General features: G+C 42.2%; 1 protein-coding gene across 1 annotated transcript in view; it reads left to right on the top strand.

Moving 5' to 3' along the window:
• The window catches only part of LOC310987564 (metabotropic glutamate receptor 8-like), a gene marked incomplete at both ends in the record, with an annotated part of 150,026 nt that overhangs the window by 32,725 nt on the left and 91,588 nt on the right, over positions 1-25,713 (top strand). Inside the window, one exon of the mRNA XM_083973880.1 lies at positions 12,838-13,054. Coding sequence (XP_083830006.1) covers positions 12,838-13,054 — 217 coding nt within the window. The remainder of the gene's footprint in view (positions 1-12,837; positions 13,055-25,713) is intronic.

The raw sequence follows: 25,713 nt of genomic DNA, 5'->3' as shown, positions 1-25,713 counted from the left end.
AAATATATATATTTAAAAGAAATAGAAGACAGATGTTCGAGTGCTGCGTTTAATTTAATCTGGAGAAACCGGCGTTCACATGGACGTAATGTGTGTTTTTTTTCTTTTACATGAATGATTAATGGCGCCGGCGTTTCCTCGTCTCTTCATCCGTGTAATTATTCATCAACGTGGCAGGTTTGTTTTGTGGAGGAGCCGTTGACTCACACAGAAACGCGTTCGGAGCTCAGTGTGACGTAAAATCGCTTCATCTACAAGAAACAAATGTGATTTAATCAAACCGAAGAGGAAATATCTGAAAACTGTTTTTAATATCTTCTTTAACTCATGTGAGCGCCGCCTCGACAGAAAACCGTGTAGACGATGTAAAGAAGCAGCAAAGTGGAAAATAAACACGTAAAGTTTGATTAATCATTTATTGATTATGGTAAAACAAATCAGAATCAGAGCAGCGGATTCAGTCGATGTGTCTTTGTGATGTCAGTAACCGTGGCGACAGTGCTGCATGTTTATTATTATTATGTCATACCGTAGAGTCGGGGTTTGAGGAGAAGCTGCTGTGGGCCGTGTCCTGTGTGGCTCCGTGTGGAGCAGTGGGTAGAGCAGGCACCGCCATATGCAGAGGCTGCAGTCTTTGTTGCAATCGGCCCCGGTTTGAATCCCGCATTGGGCGGCCTTTTGCTGCATGTCATTCCCCCTCTCTCTGCCTCGCCATTTCCTGTCTCCCTCCACGATACTATCAAATAAAGGCAAAAAACTCCCAAAATATACAAAAAAAAAAGTCCTGTATGTTTAAGGGATAGATTAATTAATTAATTTATTGATCTGGTTGGTTGATTGATTGATTGATTGATTGATTGATTGATTGATTGATTGATTGATTGATTGATTGATGGATGGATGACAGGACATGTGATGTTAAGGAGAAGAAGAGCTGAGGTGAACGATGGTCCATGAACGCAACACGTCTATTTGAATCTGAGGATTTTTAAGTGATGAACAGCTGTTTTACCAGGAGGAAGAAGTTGTTTATCGTCCCGGAGACGGAGCATCGTCAGTAAACAGAGACTTTACTTTAACAGAGCATCAGGTCGTTGTCGTGTCGTGTCGTTGCCGTGGCGGCGGCGGTGGCGGCCATGATGGACGGGTTCTGTCTCCTCATCGACTCTGAGCTCAGTGGAGCAGAAACCTGGAGGCTGCTGCAGGAAGACCAGCATCCATCACTGTCACAGGGAAACGGCCCGAAGAACAGCTGACGCCTCAACACAGGTCTGTCCTCAGCCTGGGACCTGGACCTGGTCCTGAGACCTGGACCTGGTTCTGGTCCAGGAGGTCCGACCGGGCCAACGTAAAGGTTCATCAACGTCCCGCCCACTGAGGGACCATGAGTCCAGATGAGTCTGTTCACAGCCGGTCCAGATCCAGATCACTTCTGCTGGTCCCACAGAGACCTGAGACCAGGACCAGATTAGAGTTCAGAGTCCAGAAACCGAGACTAGAGACCAGAGACCAGGACCAGATTAGAGTCCAAAGGCTCAGACCTGAGACCAGAGACCAGAGACCAGGACCAGATTAGAGTCCTGGGGCCTGTTGTTTGAAAGTAGAATAAAGATATCCAGGATAAGTGGGAAAGCCAGGTTGGACAAAGTCTCATAAGTCCATCTTGGCTTAATTGGTTGTTGGAACGCCGAGCCAGGCTGAGGAGGAGCGGCTTTGTCAAGCCAGGTGGAACTAATTCACTCGTCAGTAGACCACAGAGATTGATCACAGATTCACCGATGAGACGACAGGTGTGGCTACTTTCCTCCAATCAACAGCGGATCTTGACGTAAGGTGACACACCTCTTAGAAAAAAGAAAAAAAAAAGCACCGCCGCTGTCATAAAGCTCAGAGAGAGCGCAGTGGACAAGTGGACTGATTGAATGTGGAAATAGCCTAATCCAAAATTATAATCACAATTTAAATTCCTTTCACAAATTAACAGTTGTGCACTTTGCCTTAATGATGAGCAGTGGAAGTTGATACATTGCACAAATCTCTTATCATCTAAAGTAAAGTTCATACAGCACAAATACAAGTGGCCAAAAGTGCAACAAGTGAAAATTAATTAAGTATAATAACATTATGCAGTCTGGTGCTTCAATAACTTGCCGATAACAATGTTCAAATGAGGTGTATAAATTATTTGGAAGGTGCCTGCTCAAACAATTGTATTCTTGTTTTCTTCCCTCAACCAATATTTAGGCCAATATACTGTATTTTGTAACATATTTTATAAAAATAAAAATAAATCTATTGCTATTTTTGCTCCATCGCTTTTTATGAGAAGCCATGTAGTACTAGTGGTCATAGAAAATATCATAGATGGGTCACAGATATCTAAAATAGTGAGTATTGACTGAAGAACATTGCACAATTCTGTGCTCATGTGTTTTACAGATTTCACAAACCATCAGACATCTGTATGCTCTGCATCTGAAGAAGCAGGGAGCACTGGCAGATGCAAAGATTCAGTGTGAGAAGCACATGAATAGGCCTAATTATGAAAAGAAAAGAAAAAACCTAATAAATATTGTTTCATGTTTTTTGATTATTGTAAATGTATTTAGTTTGTTTAGAAATCAGGCCAATATGTACATAAGAACATGAAATAACTGTATGAAACACGTTGATTTCTGATCAGAGTGACTGCTGACTTCACAGATAAAGACAACAGAATCAACTAAGCCTGGCTGTTAGCCTGGTCTGGAGCAGGCTAGCTGCAGAGAATAAATCACCATAGTAACTTGACCAGGATAAAGGTATCCAGCTTTCGAACAACCGACTCGAGGCTAAATTCAGCCAGGATAACCAACATATCCCGGCTTAATCCCTTATCTAGGTTTCGAACAACAGGCCCCAGATACCAGATTTAAAACCAGAGATTAAGACCAGAGACTGAGACCAGAGATTTAAACCAGATTAGAGTCCAGAGACCAGATACCAGAGACAGAGACTGAGACCAGAGACCAGATTAGAGTCCAGAGACCAGATCGGGGAGTCAAAGACTCTTCAGTCTCCACACATCAAAACATTTCCATCTCCATTGATGTTTTTCTAATCTGTCAAAGGTAAAAGGTCGAAGGTTTGAGGCAGCGGACCAGGTTCAGGTGTTCAGATGTTCTCTGCTGTTGTTTCAAAATAAAAGCCCTGTGTGACGGAGTGATTGATTAAACCCGTTCACCCTGACTCTGGACTAACAGGATGTTTCAGGTTGAGGGAAGGAACTTGTTTATACGGCAAGCTGCTGATGTCAAAAAGCCACAGTTATTATGATCATAACTATGAGTTTTTTCTACATGAACTCCTCTTCCTCTCCTCCTGTCGTTCTCACTACGGCCACTAGATGTCGCCTGGCAACAAAACCTAACAACAGGGCATAGTTCTTCACTTTTTATTGTTTCTAATTCATTAACGACATCACACTTTACCTCCAGATTTTTAATATCTTAATTATTGTTTTTAGTGTTGATGCTTTTTTGATTTTAATTTCTCTTTAACGTGAACTGTTATTTGTGTCGAGGAGCTTTGAGAACAGACGACATGGCGTCACGGGTCGTAGGAACGTCCACCTGTGCAGGTTTTCCTCCAGGTGTGTCCGCTGAGTGTTAAACAGGATAAAAAGGTCCAGAAACAGCAGCGGTGGTGGTGTTGTTGTGTTGCCGTGGTCCTTGAACGCAGCAGCAGCAGCCTGAGCAGCAGTAAAGCGGAGGAGCTGATGTTTTAATGGAGCAGCAGCTGAGTGAACATCAATAACTGATGCTGCTGTTTATTCAGACCCACAATGCATCATTAATGCTAATGGAGCGGCCCCCACCACGTCCCCATGCAGCTGCTGTGTGTGTGTGTGTGTGTGTGTGTGTGTGTGTGTGTGTGTGTGTGTGTGTGTGTGTGTGTGTGTGTGTGTGTGTGTGTGTGTGTGTGTGTGTGTGTGTGTGTGTGTGTGTGTGTGTGTGTGTGTGTGTGTGTGTGTGTGTGTGTGTGTGTGTGTGTGTGTGTGTGTGTGTGTGTGTGTGTGTGTGTGTGCCCCATCCAAAGCTCATATCTGACAGACAGAAGTTGCAGTGTTTAGTTTTAGAGCAGAACACTGATTTCCCATCATGCTCTCTGATTGAACACAGATGTTGTTTCATCAGCTGCTTTTTCATCGTCTCCAAAATTAGATGAAAAACACAAAACAAAACAGTGGCGTTCGTTTCAGCAGATGTTTCCTGAAAGTTTAGAAGCTTTGAAATGTTTCAATGTAAAAATTGAGTGAAACAGAGTAAAATAAGTTTGGTTGAATGATAATTTTGAGCTCTTTAATTATTTTAAATATGAGAATCTTAATTCACACTAATCTGAAATAAAAACAAAATAGAAGCTTACAATAAAATAATAAGAATATCTGAATATTGGACTCCTCTATAGGGTTTAAAGGGTTGTGATAGGAGCCAGGAAATACATAAAAATAAAAAATAAAAAAACACTGAGAATAATGAGAGAATCTGTGACCATTTTAATTTTAGCAAAAGGAAAGACATCTCTTACTTTTAAATGAATGTTTGTCTATTTAAAATCGGTCTAATCCAGTGTGAAAGGATGTGAACACCTGAAATAAAGGTGTGGTGAGATCAGGTCTATGAATTTAAACCATTGTTTTAAACACTAATTTTTACAACATGAGTTCAGTGAAAGTTTCCTCCTGAGGCTGAAACTCCTTTTAAAATGTTTCAGTACAATAACATGACAGGAAATAATTTAAACGAGGACTTTTAATTTGAAACAGTGCAGGAAGTGACTGCAGATTTAGAATTAATCTCAAAATTACAAAGTAGAGTTTGGAGTGGGAATTAAACAAAGGGAGGGGAAAGTTAACTGAGGAACACACTTAGATTTTCTTTTCTTTAAAACTTTATTTGTAAAGCCAAAAGTTTCTTTACACAATAAATGTTGTGCTCTAGCACAACTATAAGATAGGTTATTAAGATTATTTAGATGCCTCACAACGGAAGCACCATTTATGTTATGCTCTGGCACAACTATAAGATAAAGTGTAATTATGTCTCGCACGGGGAAACCATTTAATGTTGGGGTTATACCAACTATAAGTAAAGTTATTATTAAGAGGGTTATTGGCTATCAAATTAGTAAAATATCAATACCAAAATATTAATAATTACTATAAAAATTATTAATGGGATTTAATTTTATTAAATCCACCTCGGGGCACCAGACAGCCAATGTACCAAAGTCAGTCTCATAAGGGTGTGCTAACTATTAATATAGAACCTTGTTTAATGATTAAATTAATAATTATAAACAAATTAACATTATCAATAGCTGCAAAGTTGAAGGATTTAGAAGTTCTACTGCGTAGAGGTTGGCATACTCACTATTGTACAACATTAACAGACAAGTAAAGTTTCAAGGAAGTTTATTGGACACATCTAGAAAATGGAATAACAAAACATGAAACTAAGACAAGCTACATACACTATGTACACGTGTGTGTGTTTGTGTGTGTGTGTGTTGGTGAGAGTGTATGGCTATGTGTCGGTGACCATGTGTCTGTGAGGTGTGAGGTGTGACCTCAGACAATGGAAAAGATGGAGGGGCCAGTCCTGAGACTTCTAAGGCCAGTCACATGTGATGTGGGGGAGGTGAACAGAGGTGTCCCTTTGTTCAACGATCAGGTCACAAACTAAACATACAGCTTAAGTGAAGATCAGGCTCTAACTGACAACAACAAATAACAACAACAAAGCTCAAGTATTTAAACTGATTTCAATCAATACATACATTAGCAAGGTTGAGATATTCTATGCTTAGTCAAGGTGCAAGGTAATTCTAACTAGGCCCAGTTACGTTACCAAGTCACATGAAGGTGAGAAGTCCCGGTGCTGGCGGGGATTCCTGCGGTTGCAGGTTTTGCTGGTCCTGTTGTGGCAGTCAAGTCCAGTGATTGTGTCTTTGTCCAGTGAACTACAGCCGTCCTGGCTGTGTCGTTTGAGTTCCGTTGAGGAGAGTCCTTCTCCTTGCAGAGTTGGTTGGTTGTTCTGCTTGGCGTTGTGGCTCCGTTCCTTGGTGACTCAACTAGCAGACCGTTGTGTCGTGCTATCTGGTTCTTGTTCTTTAATCCGTTGGTAGGCACTCGCGTCGCTGCCAAGGGTTGCTCCAGTGTAGGCGTCTGCCTTGTGCAGAACTACGGAGGTGGGAGAGTTGTAGCAGTAGCTCCAGGTGAGGAGCTTAGAGGAGCAGAAGCTCCTTCTGAAGAGTGGGCAAGAGAAGAGAGCGAAGAGAGAGAGAAGAGAAGCGAACTTCTCCTTTTTATATGGCCTGTGACCTCACAGGTCCTGGGGCCATACCTGACCAATGGGGGGTCAGTAGTGGAGGTTCCACACCTAGGTGTGAAAAGGTGAAGGACGCTGGGAGGCTGAGTTCAGAGGGTTTCCTTTGTTTGGGAGACAAAGGAGGCCATGTGGTCAGGTCCTCCAATTTGAATGGGCTGAGTCCCAACATCCCCCCTTTGGTCTCAGGATCCCACGTGATGTGTGATCCTGTGAGCACCATAGTCATTAGTCCATTCAAAATGATATCTGGGCAGTTCACAAACCAACTGGGCATTTGGTTTCTATCTATCTTGACTAAGCATAGACAGACTACAGAACAAAATCCACTTACATACAGAATGAAACATAACACAACACAAAATAACATTCTAGTTATTCGTCAGTGTAAATGATGGAATGTGGGTGTTAGTGATGCTATGGTGATAAAGGTGAATGACGTGTCATGATAGGTGTAAATACAATGTCATTAATAAGATACTGCAGAGGAGTCGATCCAAGATTACTTGCAGAAATCACAGTGATGGCTGAATCAAATCAGAATTTGCTGCTGTTGCTAACAAAACCATGCTGAGCTCTAACTGTAAGGAAATCAAGGAATCCTGCACTAGTACTTTTTTGATTGTCTGTGGTGTGAGGAGGAAGCTCTGGAGCTTTTGTGTCTTTGGTGTTTCCTCACACCTGGCTCAGGGCTGTAACGCTCCTGGTAGCTGGAGACAGAGAGGCATTCAGAAGCACTGTCACTATCTGAAAGGTGCTGACCATGTTCTTCGCTGTGGTCAGAGATGCTATCATCTGATTGGTCATAGTTTTGGGCCACAATTTCATCATAAGGCTTCCTACAGCTTCTACTGTGTGAATGCCTATCTCTATGCAGCTGGTGGACACGGCGGTTGCGCTCAGTGTCTGGACGTGGCCGGCTGTCACCCCCCTTTGGCGTGTTGCGAGGGTGAGGTCTTGAGTTTGCAGGTCTGTGTGACACATGGGTGTTTGAGCTGCTGGGCTCAGGTGTTTGCCCCTGTGTTTTGGAAGAGACGAGAGTTTCCCAGGCAACCTGTGTCATCTTCCTTACTTCCTGCGTGGTGGGCTTACCATTATGTGTCATGAGTGTGACGTGAGTGCGTATAGAAGGGTGAAGGTTTTTTACAAACAGGGACCTGAAAGTGGAGCTTTCCTCCCTGCCTGGTGCATTATTTCCTTGAAAATACGCATATCTGAAACGTCTGAAAAAGTTTCTGGGATGCTCAAGACGGGAGTGTTTAATTTGAGAAGCTGCAACTATTCCTGAGATCTCATCAGCAGGAGAAGAGAATTCCTCTAATAGTGCCTGGCAAAGATCATGGTAGTTGTCTTTGACTCTGGGAGGAAGTGACAGTATAAACTTGTGAACAGCTTTTGAGCTGGTTTTCCACACAAGTTTGACTTTCTCCCTGTGGGTCGCGCTTGGTAAGTCAACTAGGCTGTTGTCTAGTTCACTGAAGTAATCATTGATGTTCTGATCACCATTGTCGGGATCAAACGGCTCAATGTCTTTAGCTATGAACTCAAGCACTTCAAGGCGTGGGCACTGGGTGGTCCTGTCGGATGAAGGCGAGACTAAGCTATCCTGGACATCTACCGCCTGTGCTCTGGGTCTTACAGGTGGGAAGGCAAGGACTGAACACCTGTCATCACTCTCCTGGTGCTGCAGGGAAGAGGATGGACAGTTCTGAGATGTTCTAGTCCCCCCTCTGGAGGGATGAGCACAGGTGAAAGCTTGATTAACTGGCTGAGGAGAACAAGATGCACTATACACGCTAGATACTACACTACATGTCTCCTCACTATCTACATCAGGAAGATGGGAAGTCAGGTGGCTGTTACCTCGACACCTTAGTGGAGGTTGGGGAGCTGACTTAGTTCCCAAGGACTTAAGGTCAGGTGGGGAATGTTCCCATCTGCATGGAGAAGGAGTTACCCTTTCTCCAAGGGAGGAGGGTGAATCAGAGTAACCTGAATCACTTTGTCTGAAAGACTGTGGAGAGTCAGAGCGTTCTGACCTAAGTTTAAACAACTCCTCCTTCTGTGAACAGAGATCTAACTCTGCTGAGTGCAAATTTTCTAGGTAACGTAAAGCTTTCTGGTTTGCTGTCTTCACTTCTTGAAGTAGACTAGCATTTTGCACTCTTAGGGACTCTACCTCTTGTTCCAGAGCTGCTTGGGTCTGAGCTGAAAGACTGGCCTGTCTGTGGCAGATCAGAAGCATGCATCGTAACAACGGGCCCTTGGATGCTCTCTGAGCATCACACCTGTCATTAAGTAGCAAGTCCAATTCTTTCCTACACTCACTGTGATTCAACTTGTTGATGAGTTCAGAGTAGCCGGGGTTTAGGCTCTCAGCCAGGGCAAACATGAACTGCTCTACAGAGGGGTTCTCCATTGTTACTCTGGGAGGTGAGATTAAGCAAATATGAGAAACCTATAAAGCAAAGCAAATTGTTTGCAATGGTGTTGCTTGGCAGACACCTTGTAGTGTAGCTTTGGCTCTGCGCTACTCAAGTGGTTTCTTACAGTGACTCAAGCTGGGAGTGACAGCAAGGTACAAAACTTCACAGGGCTGGCAGCACACTGTGGCTCTATCTTCAAGCTCTATTCTTAATCAGGTTGAAATGCATGGCAGTGACAACCGGTACAAGCTCTCTAGGTTACACAGGGCCGGCGGCACGCTGTGTCTTAAAGTTAAGGGTAAGGGGAGCGCTTAGCTTAACAACCAATTTTGACAGAACAAAGTAGCATTGAATACGTGGTATTCAAATGTGGGACAGGAATTCTTAAAGTTCCTACAGAGAAGACTCAACTGGAACGACTAGCAACAGTTGCAAATTCTTGATGCAGCACAATGGGCTTAATTCTCATGGAGTTTTAGCAAAACTCAGGAATAAATCAAAATTCAGCACAATTCACTTTCTGCATGTAAAGTCAGATGTCTACTCGTGTAACAGACTCTGTTTTATGTAAACTTTTTGTTAGTTCAGTTTTGGATTTCACTTTCAGTAATGTCCAAACTTTTGCGCAAAATTAATATTGTACAAATGTGAATAAATGCCAACAGTACACAGCCTCACACGGGGCACCATTTATGTTGTGCTCTAGCACAACTATAAGATAGGTTATTAAGATTATTTAGATGCCTCACAACGGAAGCACCATTTATGTTATGCTCTGGCACAACTATAAGATAAAGTGTAATTATGTCTCGCACGGGGAAACCATTTAATGTTGGGGTTATACCAACTATAAGTAAAGTTATTATTAAGAGGGTTATTGGCTATCAAATTAGTAAAATATCAATACCAAAATATTAATAATTACTATAAAAATTATTAATGGGATTTAATTTTATTAAATCCACCTCGGGGCACCAGACAGCCAATGTACCAAAGTCAGTCTCATAAGGGTGTGCTAACTATTAATATAGAACCTTGTTTAATGATTAAATTAATAATTATAAACAAATTAACATTATCAATAGCTGCAAAGTTGAAGGATTTAGAAGTTCTACTGCGTAGAGGTTGGCATACTCACTATTGTACAACATTAACAGACAAGTAAAGTTTCAAGGAAGTTTATTGGACACATCTAGAAAATGGAATAACAAAACATGAAACTAAGACAAGCTACATACACTATGTACACGTGTGTGTGTTTGTGTGTGTGTGTGTTGGTGAGAGTGTATGGCTATGTGTCGGTGACCATGTGTCTGTGAGGTGTGAGGTGTGACCTCAGACAATGGAAAAGATGGAGGGGCCAGTCCTGAGACTTCTAAGGCCAGTCACATGTGATGTGGGGGAGGTGAACAGAGGTGTCCCTTTGTTCAACGATCAGGTCACAAACTAAACATACAGCTTAAGTGAAGATCAGGCTCTAACTGACAACAACAAATAACAACAACAAAGCTCAAGTATTTAAACTGATTTCAATCAATACATACATTAGCAAGGTTGAGATATTCTATGCTTAGTCAAGGTGCAAGGTAATTCTAACTAGGCCCAGTTACGTTACCAAGTCACATGAAGGTGAGAAGTCCCGGTGCTGGCGGGGATTCCTGCGGTTGCAGGTTTTGCTGGTCCTGTTGTGGCAGTCAAGTCCAGTGATTGTGTCTTTGTCCAGTGAACTACAGCCGTCCTGGCTGTGTCGTTTGAGTTCCGTTGAGGAGAGTCCTTCTCCTTGCAGAGTTGGTTGGTTGTTCTGCTTGGCGTTGTGGCTCCGTTCCTTGGTGACTCAACTAGCAGACCGTTGTGTCGTGCTATCTGGTTCTTGTTCTTTAATCCGTTGGTAGGCACTCGCGTCGCTGCCAAGGGTTGCTCCAGTGTAGGCGTCTGCCTTGTGCAGAACTACGGAGGTGGGAGAGTTGTAGCAGTAGCTCCAGGTGAGGAGCTTAGAGGAGCAGAAGCTCCTTCTGAAGAGTGGGCAAGAGAAGAGAGCGAAGAGAGAGAGAAGAGAAGCGAACTTCTCCTTTTTATATGGCCTGTGACCTCACAGGTCCTGGGGCCATACCTGACCAATGGGGGGTCAGTAGTGGAGGTTCCACACCTAGGTGTGAAAAGGTGAAGGACGCTGGGAGGCTGAGTTCAGAGGGTTTCCTTTGTTTGGGAGACAAAGGAGGCCATGTGGTCAGGTCCTCCAATTTGAATGGGCTGAGTCCCAACATAAAATACTCGCATCGTTTCAGTGTCAGCTTTTGTTTCATCTGAGATTTGTTGACTTCCAAGACTCGTACACACCAAACTGGAGACAGGAAGTGAGTAAACAGTGTCTTTGTAGAGATTTAAACAGATCGAGTCTGAACCTTAAATCTTGACCTTCCTGTTGTTGTGTTTCCTGTCAGAGCGGCGTTGGTGTTTGGCGTCGGCTCTGTGTGTGAATTAAGGAGGCGGATCAGGTCGTAGCTCGGCGGCAGAAAGGCCGACAGGCGGGATAATGGTCCTTTAGAGAAGGATTGAAGGGCTGATTGATTTCACTTCAGTCAGAGGCCGAGGCGTCGGAGGGCCGAGCGCCGCCGGAGCCTCATCAGGATTCAGAGGAGGGGGACGGGGGGAGGAGGAAGGGGGGAGGGGGTGAAGGAAGAGGGACGGCCGCCGCCTGACAGCAATACAAATGTCAGTCAGGCCGACAGGAGGCAAATTAAAGGGCCGTACTGTAAACACACGGCTGTCGCTGCGACGACAGGTTCAGAGCTGAACACAAACGACTTATCTGAAGCTGAAAACAGGTTTTATTCCGCTCTTTATCTGATGGATGAAGCTCAGGAACGTTTTTACATTTGACGTGATGATGAGAAAGCACTGCAATTGTTGTTGTTTTATCTGTTTTATCTCGGCTGTGAATCAGCAGGTCATATCAACTACATAACAACAGAAATAAGTCTTTTAATTAGATCTTTATCTTTGTCTGTTTGGACTCCTGTTCCCAGTCTAATTTTTAAAGATGAATGACTTAAACTCAGTGAAGCTGTTGCAACAAAATCAAAAAGAATATAACAACTAAACTTTCATCTGAGTTTATGGATATAAAACTGTTAAAACATCGACAATAGTTTTTTTTCTCTCTGTAGCTTGATCTGCTGATAGGTGTCAAGTCTTCTATTAACTGAACTCCAGGTTTATTATAGTTCGCTAAAAAGCGAAAACTAGCAGCGATGAAATAATTTTAACTTTAAACTAAATAAAAACTACAATGAACAATGCAAAATGAACTGAAACTAAACTGAACTGCAGATAAAATCACTGTGTCCAGTTCAGTTTGACTGAAACTATAATAACCTTGCTTAGGTCTAAACTTACAACCTCAAGTGTCATAATGTATAATGCTGCGTTCAAGACAACTCGGAGAGACAGAGAAGTCGGAACTCCAACTTGGAAATTTCCAACTTCCAACATCATAGCGTTTGAGCTACAGGTTAATAACGTGGAGGAGAAAAAACTTGGATGCCTGATAGAGGTTTTTGCATATTATGGCTGATTGCTGAACACAAAATATATGCAGCAGCAATTTATATTTAATTTGGAAACAGATGAAGATGCTTGAAAACATTGACAAATAAATTGTCACAATGTTTTACTGCTGTCATTGACATCAAGTTGGAAAATCGGAACTCTGAGATGACACCAAAATTTCCAACCTGTAATTTCCGAGTTTGATGCTGTTCAATTTATGTTTCGCAACTCGGAGCTTGTTTTTTTCCCATTTTCCGAGTTGTCTTGAACGCAGCATAAAACGTAACAGATGGAGATTTTTACAGTGTCATCAATCTGATACACAAAAATGTAACGAAAAGATGATTTAGAAAACATTTCTCGTTGTAATATTTGGACACAAGATCAAATGTGACATAAAATGGTTGTTGCGATTTTATAATCCTTATGAACCACGGTGCATTCTGGGTAATCTGTCCCTGACGAACCTGTCTCCGTCCTCCGTGTCTCCACAGATCCCTCAGATCAGCTACGCCTCCACGGCGCCGGAGCTCAGCGACAACACCCGCTACGACTTCTTCTCCCGCGTGGTTCCTCCGGACTCGTACCAGGCCCAGGCCATGCTGGACATCGTCACGGCGATGGGCTGGAACTACGTGTCCACGCTCGCCTCCGAGGGAAACTACGGCGAAAGCGGCGTCGAGGCCTTCGTCCAGATCTCCAGGGAGACGGGTAGGAAAACCTCCAGATGTTTCCAGATGTTGAGGTTTTATCTGTCGGCCTGTTGAACTCAGGTGTGTGTGTGTGTGTGTGTGTGTGTGTGTGTGTTAGACTTTGACAGCACAATCCTCCTCTGTGTCCCCACTGATCTGATTAGAACACCTTGTGCCTTGTTGCCATGGTGAGTTTCACTGCTTGGATGAGAAACGGGTCTGTGACACCCTCAAACACATCCAATTTAAGACTAATCTGTACTTGAGAAGAGCAAAAAGATTTACATTTTCCGAACCATAAGACCTTGCTGAACCCGTACATGTCCCTTTGATGTTTCTAGAGTAAAAACTGTTGATTTTATAGCAAGTTAGAAACAGGGGACGTTTCTACTCTTCTCAGAAAATCAGCTCCTACTTTTGAATGGGAGTCAATGAGAGGAAGGGAGGGAACTGGCTGTACTCAGAGGCTCACAGTTCAAATTCTGTTAGTCTCTTTGCCTTTTTGCGCACATTGTGAGAGACAGGACAAGTTTGTTTACAAAAGTGGAGAAAATTGTGTGTCTAGAGGGTAATTTGTGGCTGTGGTGACAGGTTAGAGAGCAAAGTGTCAGAGGATTTTTTGACCCTCTTTCACTCTAGCTGATGATGTCACCCACTCTAGCTCTGAACATTCCGTGCCATTGACTCCCATTATAAATTTAAATTTCGTCAAAAATGATCATGAACTTTGAAAGGGTACTGATCAATAATGGTAGAAGATATGAAAAAGTTGAATGCAATGTGAATACTTGAAAGTTTTGTGAACATTTTAGAAGTGGAATGAAGTCTGTAGGTGAAAGTATGTTGAAGCAGTTGAAGTTCAAAGAAGGAGAAGATTTGAAGAGTTTGAAGACTGTTTCAATGTATTTCAATGTGTTGATGGGAAGTCACGTGACCGACTCTCAATGTAATTACACAGGAAGTGGACGGCGTTCGGTCACTGGGAGGTGATCACACCCGGCTCTCGCTGATTAAAAAGTTATCGCTGCTCCAGACGAGTGCCGACATTCATTAGATCCTGAGTGTGTGTGTGTGTGTGTCTGTGTGTAGTTCAGGTTCTGCTGTAATTTGTTGGTGAATCGGAGATGTGGATTTTTCATTTTCTCCCAGAGCCCAGAGACATGATCGCTATATGTTTGACAGACAGGTGCTCAAGTGTTAGCCCCGCCCCCTCCTCGCCCTCTGTGAGCTGTGATTGGCTCCTGCACAGATAATCAATAGACAAACAACAGATCAATGGTTAAACACCCACAGTCTTGTGTGTTAAGTTACAGCAGTGTTGTTGTTGTTGTCGTTTCAACAGCAGATCATTACTCAGCTTGTGCTAATTAATCAACTTCATTGATCCACGCTGGATCAGCTACGGTAACTACAGCAACCATGAATCAACAGTCAAAGCAAATCTCCAACCTGGAGCTCTGTAATGAACGTGTAGCTACGGTGGCCCAGAGGGCTCAAGAAAGAAAAAAACTGACGTAATTTGCACAAAACATCTTTTATAATTTTCTGCACATTCACCACGCTATGAGATAATAACAGAACGTTACCAGACAGTTGTTGAGTTGTTTTACAGGTAAATTCATGCAAAACCGCTGATGTGTGTTGCCTTCAGGGACAGTTTTTCAGCAAGCAGTCTCTGTATTTACCTCTAAAACAACTCTATCTGTTATTATCTCATAGCGTGGTGAATGTGCAGGTCACAACTTGTCCACCAGAGCGTTGTGGAGTTGTTGGATTGTGTATTTGATGAGTTTGATGAGGGAAACCAAGAAATTCCGTGAGCCTCCGTAGCTAAAAAATAGCTTGCACCGACAATTAAAGGTAACGAACCTACTGCTATGACTATAGGGATTATGGCAATGTGCCAATTTGCCAAAATGTTGAACTATCCCTTTAAAACTAGAATTAACTTTAATATAGAAAATGTTATGTTTATAAAATGAACTCATTATTTAAAAATAGATTCCACATCTTTGTTCTGCACAAAACAAAACAGTTACATCCTCTCCACACTGTGTGTGTGTGTGTGTGTGTGTGTGTTCAGGTCGTAAAAAGCACAAACGCACTTCCTGTTCTCTCAGCAGCTCCTGTCCACTGATTTGTTTCAGTAATTGATTTGGTATCAGGATATATCACTGTATTGATTATGTGCCTCAAGTCTAATGGGCTTCATGTTGCAGCTCACGTTTCCTGCTCCAAAAAAAACAAAACAAACTGTGTTGAATTGAGGTTATTACACTGCAAAAACTCAAAATCTTTCCAAGTATTTTTGTTTAATTTCTAGTCAAAACAAATCTCATTATACTTACAATAAGACTCTTCAAATAAATAGTAGCTTGTTTTTAGACACTTTTTACTTCTTTCAAGCATATTTTCACTTGAAATAAGTAGGAAAAATCTGATAGTGGAGCAAGTTTTTTTTTCTTATTACAAGCACAAAAAACTGACAGATTTTTCTACTTATTTCAAGTGAAAATTTGTTTAAAACAAGTGAAAATGATCTAAAAACACGTTAATTTTTAGGTGATCAGTCTTATTTTAAGTGGAAAGAGATTAGTTTTGACTAGAAATGAGACATTTTGACAAGAAATAAGACAAAAATACTTGGAAAGATTTTGAGTTTTTTGCAGTGCACATACACCAGCGACATCAGGTCACAGGCTGGAAAACCAAACAGAAACGTTTCTAATAAATGATGGAAATAAACATACAGTAAACACACACACAGGTGCACATGGTGATGACATCATTAGGAGATGGTGTGTTCCTATGAACAGCGGTGACGGTGTGAAGTCTGCAGCTTCACGCAGCAGCAGTGATGACAGAGGCAGATGTATTGATTAGAGCTGATCGCTGATTAGCTGCTAATAGGTGGATTATGGGAAAACACTCCTTCACTTACCGCTGAACGCCGACCTCCTGATTAATAAATGATCCAGCGCTTTAATCTCAGCCGACGATGAGTCATTAGGACGAGTTCAAAAATAAACAACTAAATATAGATTTAAACTCGTCGCTGTCACGGTGATAATGAGACTCCTAACAACTTTGCTCCACAGCTGGTTCACAGCTGGTTAACTCTTCACGTTCTGCTCCTCCTCTTCCTCCTCCTCTTCATCCTCCTCCACCTCCTCCTCCTCATCCTCTTCATCCTCTGCTGCAAGGAGGAGGAAACATTCACACTTGTTTACAGTAATATCAAAGTTGTAACAGTAGGCTATGTAATAAAATCTGAGCAGGAAAGAATGGGAGGAGGAGGAGGAAAGAAGACAGGAGTAGGAAAGGAAAAGGAAAGGAAGGAAGGAGAGATGGAGATAGATAGATAGATAGATAGATAGATAGATAGATAGATGGATAGATAGATAGATAGATAGATAGATAGATAGATAGATAGATAGATAGATAGATAGATAGATAGATAGATAGATAGATAGATAGATAGATAGATAGATAGATAGATAGATAGATAGATGGTAGAAGGAGGTAGAAGAGGAAAGAAGGCGTAGGAGGAGGAAGTAGAGAAAGAAAGGAGGATAGATAGAGAAGGGAAGGATGAGAGATGAGGAAAGGAGGAGGTTTAGGAGTAAGTAAAGAAGGGAGGAGGAGGGAATGAGGTGGTGGAGGAGAGAAGACAGAAGTAGGAAAGAAAAAGAAGGTGCAGAGGAGGAGATAATGAGAGAGATGGAGGGACTCTGGTGGTGAAAGGAAAGAGATCAGGAGGAAGACAGGAGGTGGTGAATAGAAGGAGAGAGGATGAGGAAGGGAGGGGAAGGGAAGACAAGGGAATGAGGAGGAAAAGAGGTGGCAGACAGAGGAAGTAGAGAAAGAAAGGAGGATGTAGAGAGGGGGAAAATGAGAGAGAAGTGGAAGTAATGGAGGTAATGAGGAGGTAGAGAATGGAAAGAGGAAGGAAAGGAGGGAGGAGGAGGTAGAGGAGGTGTAAGAGGAAGAAGGGAAAGGAAGGATGAGATAGAGGAGGAGAAAAAGAGGGAGTCGTGGAGGAAAGATGGAGGTTTACGGAAAGGTGGGAGGAGGAAGGAGGAAGAGTGAGGAAAGAGTAAAGGGAGAGGTAGAGAAAGAAAGTAGGAGGGAAAAGAGAAGGGAGAGAAGGAGAAGAAGAGGAGGAGAAGATTCAGAAGAGAAAGGAATGAGGAGAAGAGAAGGAGGAAGTAAAGAGGAGGAGGTGTGGGAGAAGAAGCTGCTGCTCCAGCTGCTGAGTCGTCTCCAGATGTTGCTGTAGTTGTTGTAACCTGAGCTGCTGCAACACCGTCACGTGCAGCTCGTCTCCATGACAACAGCTGCAGATGCTGATGCTGCACCGAGCTGCAAAAAAAACACTGAAAACCTCCAACACACAGAGCCTAAAGGTGTGTGTGTGTGTTTAGGTGTGTGTGTGTACCTGTGGTGGGCGGAGCTTCAGTGCAGGTGGGACGAGTTGTCATCAGCTGCTCCTCGGGGCTGATGGGAAGGAAGCTGGAATGATTTCACACTCAACTATAAGAGGAGCTGACAGGTGTGTCTGTGTGTGTGTGAGAGAGAGAGTGGAATATATTTAAAGGGACAGTACGCTATTTTTTTGTACACGTTAAAGGTGTACAGAAATGGCCGTTTGTCCTGTTTGTCGCGCCGAGTTGTCACGAGCTGCAACACGAGTTTACCCGAGTGAGGAAAACGAATTTGATTGGTCGTTATCCAGCGGGCGGGATATTCAAAGCTTGGGGCGAGCCCGAGCTCCGTGTGTGTGTGCGTGTCTCAGACGTTTGAATGACGGTTGACGGATCCAATATCAGTGGCTGGTGAATCGTGTACAGGCTGACGTAATCCGTGCGCCTGCATTATCCAATGCGAAAAAAAAAATACACACTTTCATCCCGGATTTACTCAAAAATAGAATTATGCACAAAGTTTGGCCTACATCGTCTGAAAGATGAGTTATCACATTAATTTTATGACCCAAAGTGGGCTCAAATTAAATTTTCTTTTCTGTACACCTTTAGAGATCAGTTTATATTAAAGGTCCAGTTGGGGCAAGACCAAAAAACTTGTTTACCACGACTGGGAGTGTTTCAGGAGCATGGAGCGATGAGGTGAAGATCTAAACCATTTTACCATATGTCTGCTGTTTCCTCCTCCTTCTTCTTCCCTTCCTCCTTCTTCTTTCTTCCTTCCATTTATGAACACGAAACTCTTGAAACATGCTCTCTGACTGGCTGGATTTTCCACTCAGGCTGCCGTACAAACATGGCGGCGCAAGATGGTGACGCTCTCTAAAGCAAGACCCTTGTTTGTAAATAATTATAGGGCTACGGAAACCAAACAAATGTTATTCTATAGCAATTAAACACTTATACAAATATATTCATGGGTAGTATATTCAGACTTAGCCAATAAACCTTGTTAATTATTACACACTGGACCTTTAATACAGTAATAGGATCAAAACAGAAATGCACTCAGACTGTATTCAGAAACTGAGCCTTAAAACCAGCCGTCAGGACTTCCTGTCACTTTGTGATGTCACAACTACATGGACAACACCATCCATCCAACAACTTGTAGGATTTGGTTTCTCTGAGTGTTTTATTCTGAAATCCGCTTTTTTTTATTCGATCACTTAAGAAAACAGTCAGCCAATCAGAAGAGAGGTTCAGAGCCTCCTCCTCTCTTCTGATTGGCTGACACCTACCTGTTGTTACTGGAGCTCCAGAGAGAAGCTGTGAGAGGAGATGGAAAACTACACTGAGATGGTTTTTAGATCTTCTGATGGATCAACCCTTCAAAATAAAACACAGAAGAAGATGAATCAAAGCAGAATTAAATCCACGTTGCTCATTTAAAAAAAAAAAAAAATTGCATATTTTCTGTAAATCATGTTCTAATCTAATCTAATCGCAGCCATTGTTGCTTCTTCTCACTTCCTCCTCACTCTCCTCTGTCTCATTCTCCTGCTGATGAACCTGTGCAGCAGCTCACAGCCAATTAGAAACTACCGGACCAGAACCGAGCGGCAGCCGCAGGTTTTCACCGCTGGTCGGTCGGTTGGTTGGTTTAGTTTCTGTGTGTTAACTTGAACCCAGGTGTGAGGACTCGTCGCCCGGCTGAGCTCCTCTGGTCTGGACCAGCTGGCAGAGTCACTGACCTGATTGGTCACGGACTAAAAAAGCTTTCTTTTTTTTTCTTTTCTTTTTTACATAACGTCCCTGCGAGAGGCGAGAAGAGTCGGAGCTTCCTCACCTGTCACGACATCATTTTGGGAAACATCAAATAAAAAACCTGTCTTTTAAATAATCATCTCCTCACTTTAGTAACGCCCTCAGCAGCAGGTTTTAAAAGATCTTTGAAGTCTTTGAACTTTCGGCTCCGGGGCCTGTTCTCCGCTGAGCCTTGACCTCCCGCGTGCTTGGATGAGTCACCGGCGCTCACACACACACACACACACACACACACACACACAACACACAGTCAGCTGCTTTTCAGGAGGTTTGTTGAGTTGTTAATGCCAGTGAGCAGACAGGGAACAGATGGAGGTGACACCGCTCCAGCTCTCTAAGTATTCTCCACGGAGATCGCTCGGTTTCCAGCCTTTTTTATCCCGGTCCAAATGTTGGAGCCCTGAATCTGCAGCGTAACAGAACCACAGCGGCTCAGGCTGCACGCCATTTTAATCCAGACTTGGCTCAAGTCTGCCTGACACAGTTTTTTAGATCCTGGTTGTTTTAACTGCATACAACCTTTATATATATTTCCCATTTGAACAATCGTGTTGAAGTACACAAGATTAAAAACAGGTTAAAATGGCGATAAAAAGGCGATCTTAAACAGGTTTTGTGAGTTTATCTTAAAGGGATAGTTCAACATTTTAGCAAATTGGCCCATTGCCATAATCCCTATAGTCTTAGCAGTAGGTTCGTTACCTTTAATTGTCGGTGCAAGCTATTTTTAGAACGGCGGAGCAGAGCCGTGAGCTGCTCAGAGCTACGCTACCGAGGCTCATGGGATTTCTTGGTTTCCGTCATCAAACTCATCAAATTCACAATCCAACAACTCCACAACGCTCTGGTGGACAAGTTGTGACCTGCACATTCACCACGCTATGAGATAATAACACAACGTTACCAGACAGAGTTGTTTTACAGAGCGTTGTGGAGTTGTTGGATTGTGTATTTGATGAGCTTGATGAGGGAAACCAAGAAATCCCATGAGCCTCCATAGCGTAGCTCTGAGCAGCTCACCGCTCTGCTCCGCCATTCTAAAAATAGCTTGCACCGACAATTAAAGGTAACGAACCTACTGCTATGACTATAGGGATTATGGCAATGGGCCAATTTGCCAAAATGTTGAACTATCCCTTTAATCTGAATTCAGGTCAGTCATCATTGTTGTTAATGTGGACTTTTACTTTGATTTGATTGTTAATGTTCTGCTGCTACGTGAGCAGCAGCACGTGTGTGAGAATTAGACTCTGTTTTTACTGTAATTTCTCCAGGATTCAGATTTATCCAACTCCCTGTAAAAAAAAAAAAGAGGAAAAAAAAGGAGGAAAAAACTTGCAGAACTTCTCAGATTCTCTTGTTTCATCTCAGGAGGAGTTTGTTCCCACCTCCTCCTCTGAAACACTGTGAGGAGACGCAGCAGGATCCACAGTGGCTTCACGATGCTTTCAGGGACCTGCTGTTAACATGGGAGAACTGCCTTTTCCATGACGGGAACAAACTGTTGGGAAGAAAAAATCTGAACAGTTGTTATTTCTATAATCGTCATCCTCAGCCCTCGGCCTCGGCCTCGGCCTCGGGGTCGTGGCCTCTGCTCACGTTTACGGAGGTGGTTTTCCATCCCAATGTACATTCTGCATAATTAACCTTCCTTTATCACCACGAACACACACACACACACATACACCGTCCCGCTGCCCCAAATACTCACCAGAGCACCAAATGTGGATTAATCCGCCGCTGAAAATAGCCCCCAGCAGGTGCAGTGATTCCCTCTGTTTACGTAACGTTTGGTGAAAACTCGGCTGACCAGCTGCTGAGGAAACGACCCAGTCTGTTTCTGTCACATTAAGAATTATATATATTACATCTGTCCGGTTTTTGATCATTTTAAGGTGAGCCACTACAGATATCACCATGAAACTTCCCATGTTTATCACTTACATTAAGAAAAATATTTTTTGTATAACAAGTTTCGTCAAATTCTATGTTTGAATGTGTAAATGAGGCTATATCTAATTAAATATGCGCTAATTTGCATACATTTCCAGAACCGAAATCTGACCAATGGATAAAGCCACATTCAAAATTTTAGTTTTATTTTGTTGACATATTAGAGTCAGAAGTTTTTACGGAGGGGATATTGGATATCTCTTTTTATCACTCTGTAAATGAGAAAATACTGTCACCAGCCCTAAAAAAAATCAAATTTCTCCATGTTTTTAGGAATAACGTGTTGTATAAATCAGGCTGTGAATGATATATCAACAATCCCCTCTGCAAAAACCTTCAGAATATAGAAAGGGATCAAACTGGAAGGTTTGGTGTCTGTAAGTGCTGCTGAAGTGGAGATTTCTAGCTCAGAGTCTGAGTCTGAAAAACTCATTTTGAGAAAACGGCCTTTAAAGACTTGTACTGTAAAATTCTAGATTTTTAATGTCAATCGTACTTTTACGATTTGTTGCTGATAGAAAGGAAATGACAATTTTTGGAGCCTACATCAATGTTCAGGAGAGAGAGAGCTTTACAACGATACCTGACAACATGACATGGGTCAGACTAACTTTTGGTGAATTTAGGAGAAAACTACCAACGAAAGAGACAAAATGAAGTAAAATAAAAACCTTAATGTGGATTTTCTACAGTTTATTTCCACTATTCTGAAAGAGTACATGATAAAGAAGCTAAATAGCCCAAAATCTCAATATTGATCGGTGCATGAAAACACAGTGTTTTAGCCTGTCGTGTTTCGCCTCAAAGCTGGAAATGATTCAACAGGAACTCGTTTCAGCTCAGTGAAAGTTTGTGGAAGACGCTCGGTGGAGGTGGAACAGCAGGATCGCCTGTTTGATCTCCACGGGAATAAAAAAAAAAAGAGAGACGTTGGCTGTTCTGCTTCTCCTGCCAGGAGAACTGGGATCCTCCTGTTCTCCCAGCAGGAAACTCTGGTGGTGGTGGGGGAGGGGAGAGGGGAGAGGGGGCAACAACAGGCCGACTCCTGTTTGAACTCCTGTGTGGAGCTAAATTCAGCTCTGCAGCTGCTGATTACTCACTCACTCGTCTTCAAAAACAGAAACGGAAAGAACCTGTGGTGCAGGTGCAGGTGCTGCTGCAGCGTCTTCATCCTCATCCTCGACGTCTGACGGTTGTTAGCGCCGCTTGTGTCGCGTTTCCACGGCGCCGCTCTCGTCTTTGTTTGTTTGTGGCGTCTCTGTGGTTTTGATGCCGAGCGGTCGGCGATGATCACAGCCGCTCTGCGACGGGACGAGTTCAAAAGTTTAACACGTACGAAGGAATGAAAGTCGACGTGTGGAGGATTCAGTCTGAACACTGATCAAAGAAGCTGATCTTCATTTGGAGCTTTATCATTTATTTATGAGGGAAATTAAACAACGCACTGTAAAATAAAAAATATTCAATTAAACCAACAGAATTGACAGAAAATGGAAGTAAACCAAGAAGGTCTCTTCATTATCTTTTAACTTGATGAAGGTTTTAGTCTAAAAAAATATATTTGTAATGGAAAGACGTAGTTTTATAAACCATAATACCAGTCTGTCTATAGCTGTGTCTCAGTTCGGGGGCTTCATCATTTGAAGGTTTAAAGCCGCCGCTTTCATATGTTTAATGTTAGGACGATGATTGGAACTCAGGAAATGCTCCCAAGGCTAGGCAGCTGCTTTGTCCGTAGACTGTATTTAAAAAAAAAAAAAAAAAAAATTTTTTAGTAAAAGACACAAAATTACGACGGAGTATTAGGGCCACATTGAGAAAAAACAAAAAAACAAACACAGACTAGAATAAAGTCGTAGATTTCCTACGAGAAAAAAGTAATAACATTACGAGAATAAAGTCGACTTTATTCTCGAAGTTTGTGACTTTTTTTATTTGTCAATGTGGCCCTAATACTCCGTTGTAGAAAATAGACCGTATTATAGTTTAATTTCTCACAGTTTTATTCTCGGTCTGTGTGTAGAAACAGATAAATAACAAATAATGTTTTAGTTTGAGTCATGTACTTTTCATTTTCTTTGACAACAAACACTTCTGGTCCTGAAGTTTTTGCATTTTTGTGGTAATTCACAATCTTGTACAATTTGTTTTATTCAAAATGTTCAGTCGACCTTTAGAGGCTCTTATTATTCATATAGTTCTGTTATTATATCATAATTGACACTAGGGATGTCTCGATCGCTTGTTTTCACAATTAATTGCGATATTAAATGCCCAATTAATTGATTGTAAAGATTCCTAAATACCGTCACTTTCTGAAAAGGATTATGTGAGGACCATATCGGCAGATCAACGCCAAAGTGAAGGTAAATGCACAGATACTGGTCCGTTTATCTAAAATTGGTAGGAATTTAAATGTTAGCATGTCATTTGTAATTAAAAAAAATGATTAAAATAAACAAAAACATTTGGTATAGATGACAATTAATGATTAAATATTTCAAACACTTCCCCTGGGGGATTAATAACTGGTCTTATATTAAAAGATTAGTAATGTTTTATATTTTGACTATCTGATTTTACACATTCATAGTGTTGTGAAACTTATTGATGCATAATAATCGTGATAACCGTAATACCGTAATTATTTCTCTGACAATAATCGTTCGTACCAAGAAAATCTATAATGGTGACATAATTCAGCTCTGTATTTTATAACCACGATGATGACACACAGAGCAAACTCCTCCAGAGAGTCAGTCACTGTGTAAGAAAAATAACTTCATATCTGAGCAAAAAAAAGAAACTAAAATACTGAGTGTTTTTTTTATCTTCTTATCTCTCCTTTCATCGACTCTGGTGAATTAATGCTGAAATCCAGATGTAATAACTTTTTTTAACTGCGGCAGCAACAAACAACATCAACAGGAACCTGAGAGTTTCAATCATGAAAACACGGACGGAGCGATTCAACTTTAAACGTTTGATGATTCAGTAAAGTGAAAAGAAAAAAGGTACTTTTCTTTTCTTCTTCTAACCTTGGCAGCAGATATTCAGTGTGTGTGTGTGTGTGTGTGTGTGTGTGTGTGTGTGTGTGTGTGTGTGTGTGTGTGTGTGTGTGTGTGTGTGTGTGTGTGTGTGTGTGTGAGCAGCAGATTAAATGGTGGAAGTGATGGTGTTGTATTTTCACTGACGTTCTGTCGGATCAGTCGCCGTGGAGAAACTCTCTCGTCTTTTCACTTCCTGAGTCGTGTGAAAGCCTTCGGAGATAATCTGCTTTTCTTCCTCCTCTGTCTCTGCTCCTCATCCTCTTCCATCTTTCCTCCTCTCCTCCTCTCCTCCACTTCTTTATCCCCTTTAACTCTTTTTGTCCCCCCTTCCCCCCAAACACACGCTCGTATAAGATGTAAATACTTCCCGTCTCACCTCTGTCTCCTGCTGTGGCTTTTCATTTTCGGCTTCTAATTCTGTCCATCCAATGTGGGAAGCGTCTTTTTATTTTTTTTATTTTAAATCTGAGGTTTTCCCGTCATCTGTTATTTATTGATTTTCATCCATTTTTCCTGGAGAGCAGCGTCCCTCCTGCTCTGCATGCTGCATGAAGAGTGGATGAATATTTCATGGTATACGGGATTCCTTCACCTCCCCCCCCCCAGAGAGATGGAGTTGGCAGAGGAAACCGACTCATCTGTAGTCAGCGTCTCACCTTTTTTCCTCTAAACAAATAAAATCCTCTCGGTCCATTAGCGGCGTCCAATCGAACAGGACAAGGAGAGAAGAGGAGAGGAGAGGAGGAGAAGGTGGTGAGAGCGGCAGTCCGAGGGGAAAAAGCCTGTCCAAGGTTTATTAGACCGAAAGACGAAAAAGAAGAGAGAGGGTAATAAACCAAAACCACAAACGGAAACAAAGAGCACTTTATTGAAGTGGAGAATTTAAACCTGTTTCCAGAAAGTCAAGTTCAATTTAGTTGGAGTTGTTGTTTTCTTTCCGAAATAAAATGTTTTTTTAGGGATCAGTCGACAAAAGGAATTTGAACAACTGGTCGTTTAACTTCAGTCACAAGACATTCATCTATTGGAAGATCGGTCAGCTTCTCTCTGGAGCTCTAGTAACAACAGGTCGGTGTCAGCCAATCAGAAGAGAGGAGGAGGCTCTGAGTCTCTATTCTGATTGGCTGACTGTTTTCTGAGTGATCCCAATTTAAAAAAGAAATAGAGCAGATTTCAGAATGAAATGCTCAGAGAAACCAAATCCTGCAAGTTGTTGGATGGTGGGTCCAGGTGGTGAGGGGGCGGGGCTTAGTTGTGACATCACAAAGTGACAGGAAGTCCTGACGGCTGGTTTTAAGGCTCAGTTTCTGAATACAGGCTGTGTGCATTTCTCTGTGGACTGAGGCTTTGATACTTTCACAGTATTAATATAGAACCTAGAGCTGCTTTATAATCACACTACACATGGACATCTACCTTTATAC

This window comes from Trachurus trachurus, assembly GCF_905171665.1.
Source record: "Trachurus trachurus genome assembly, chromosome: 6".
NCBI classification, from domain to species: domain Eukaryota; kingdom Metazoa; phylum Chordata; class Actinopteri; order Carangiformes; family Carangidae; genus Trachurus; species Trachurus trachurus.
Note: the sequence above shows the minus strand (reverse complement) of the source record. Positions and strands in the feature narration are given on the sequence as shown.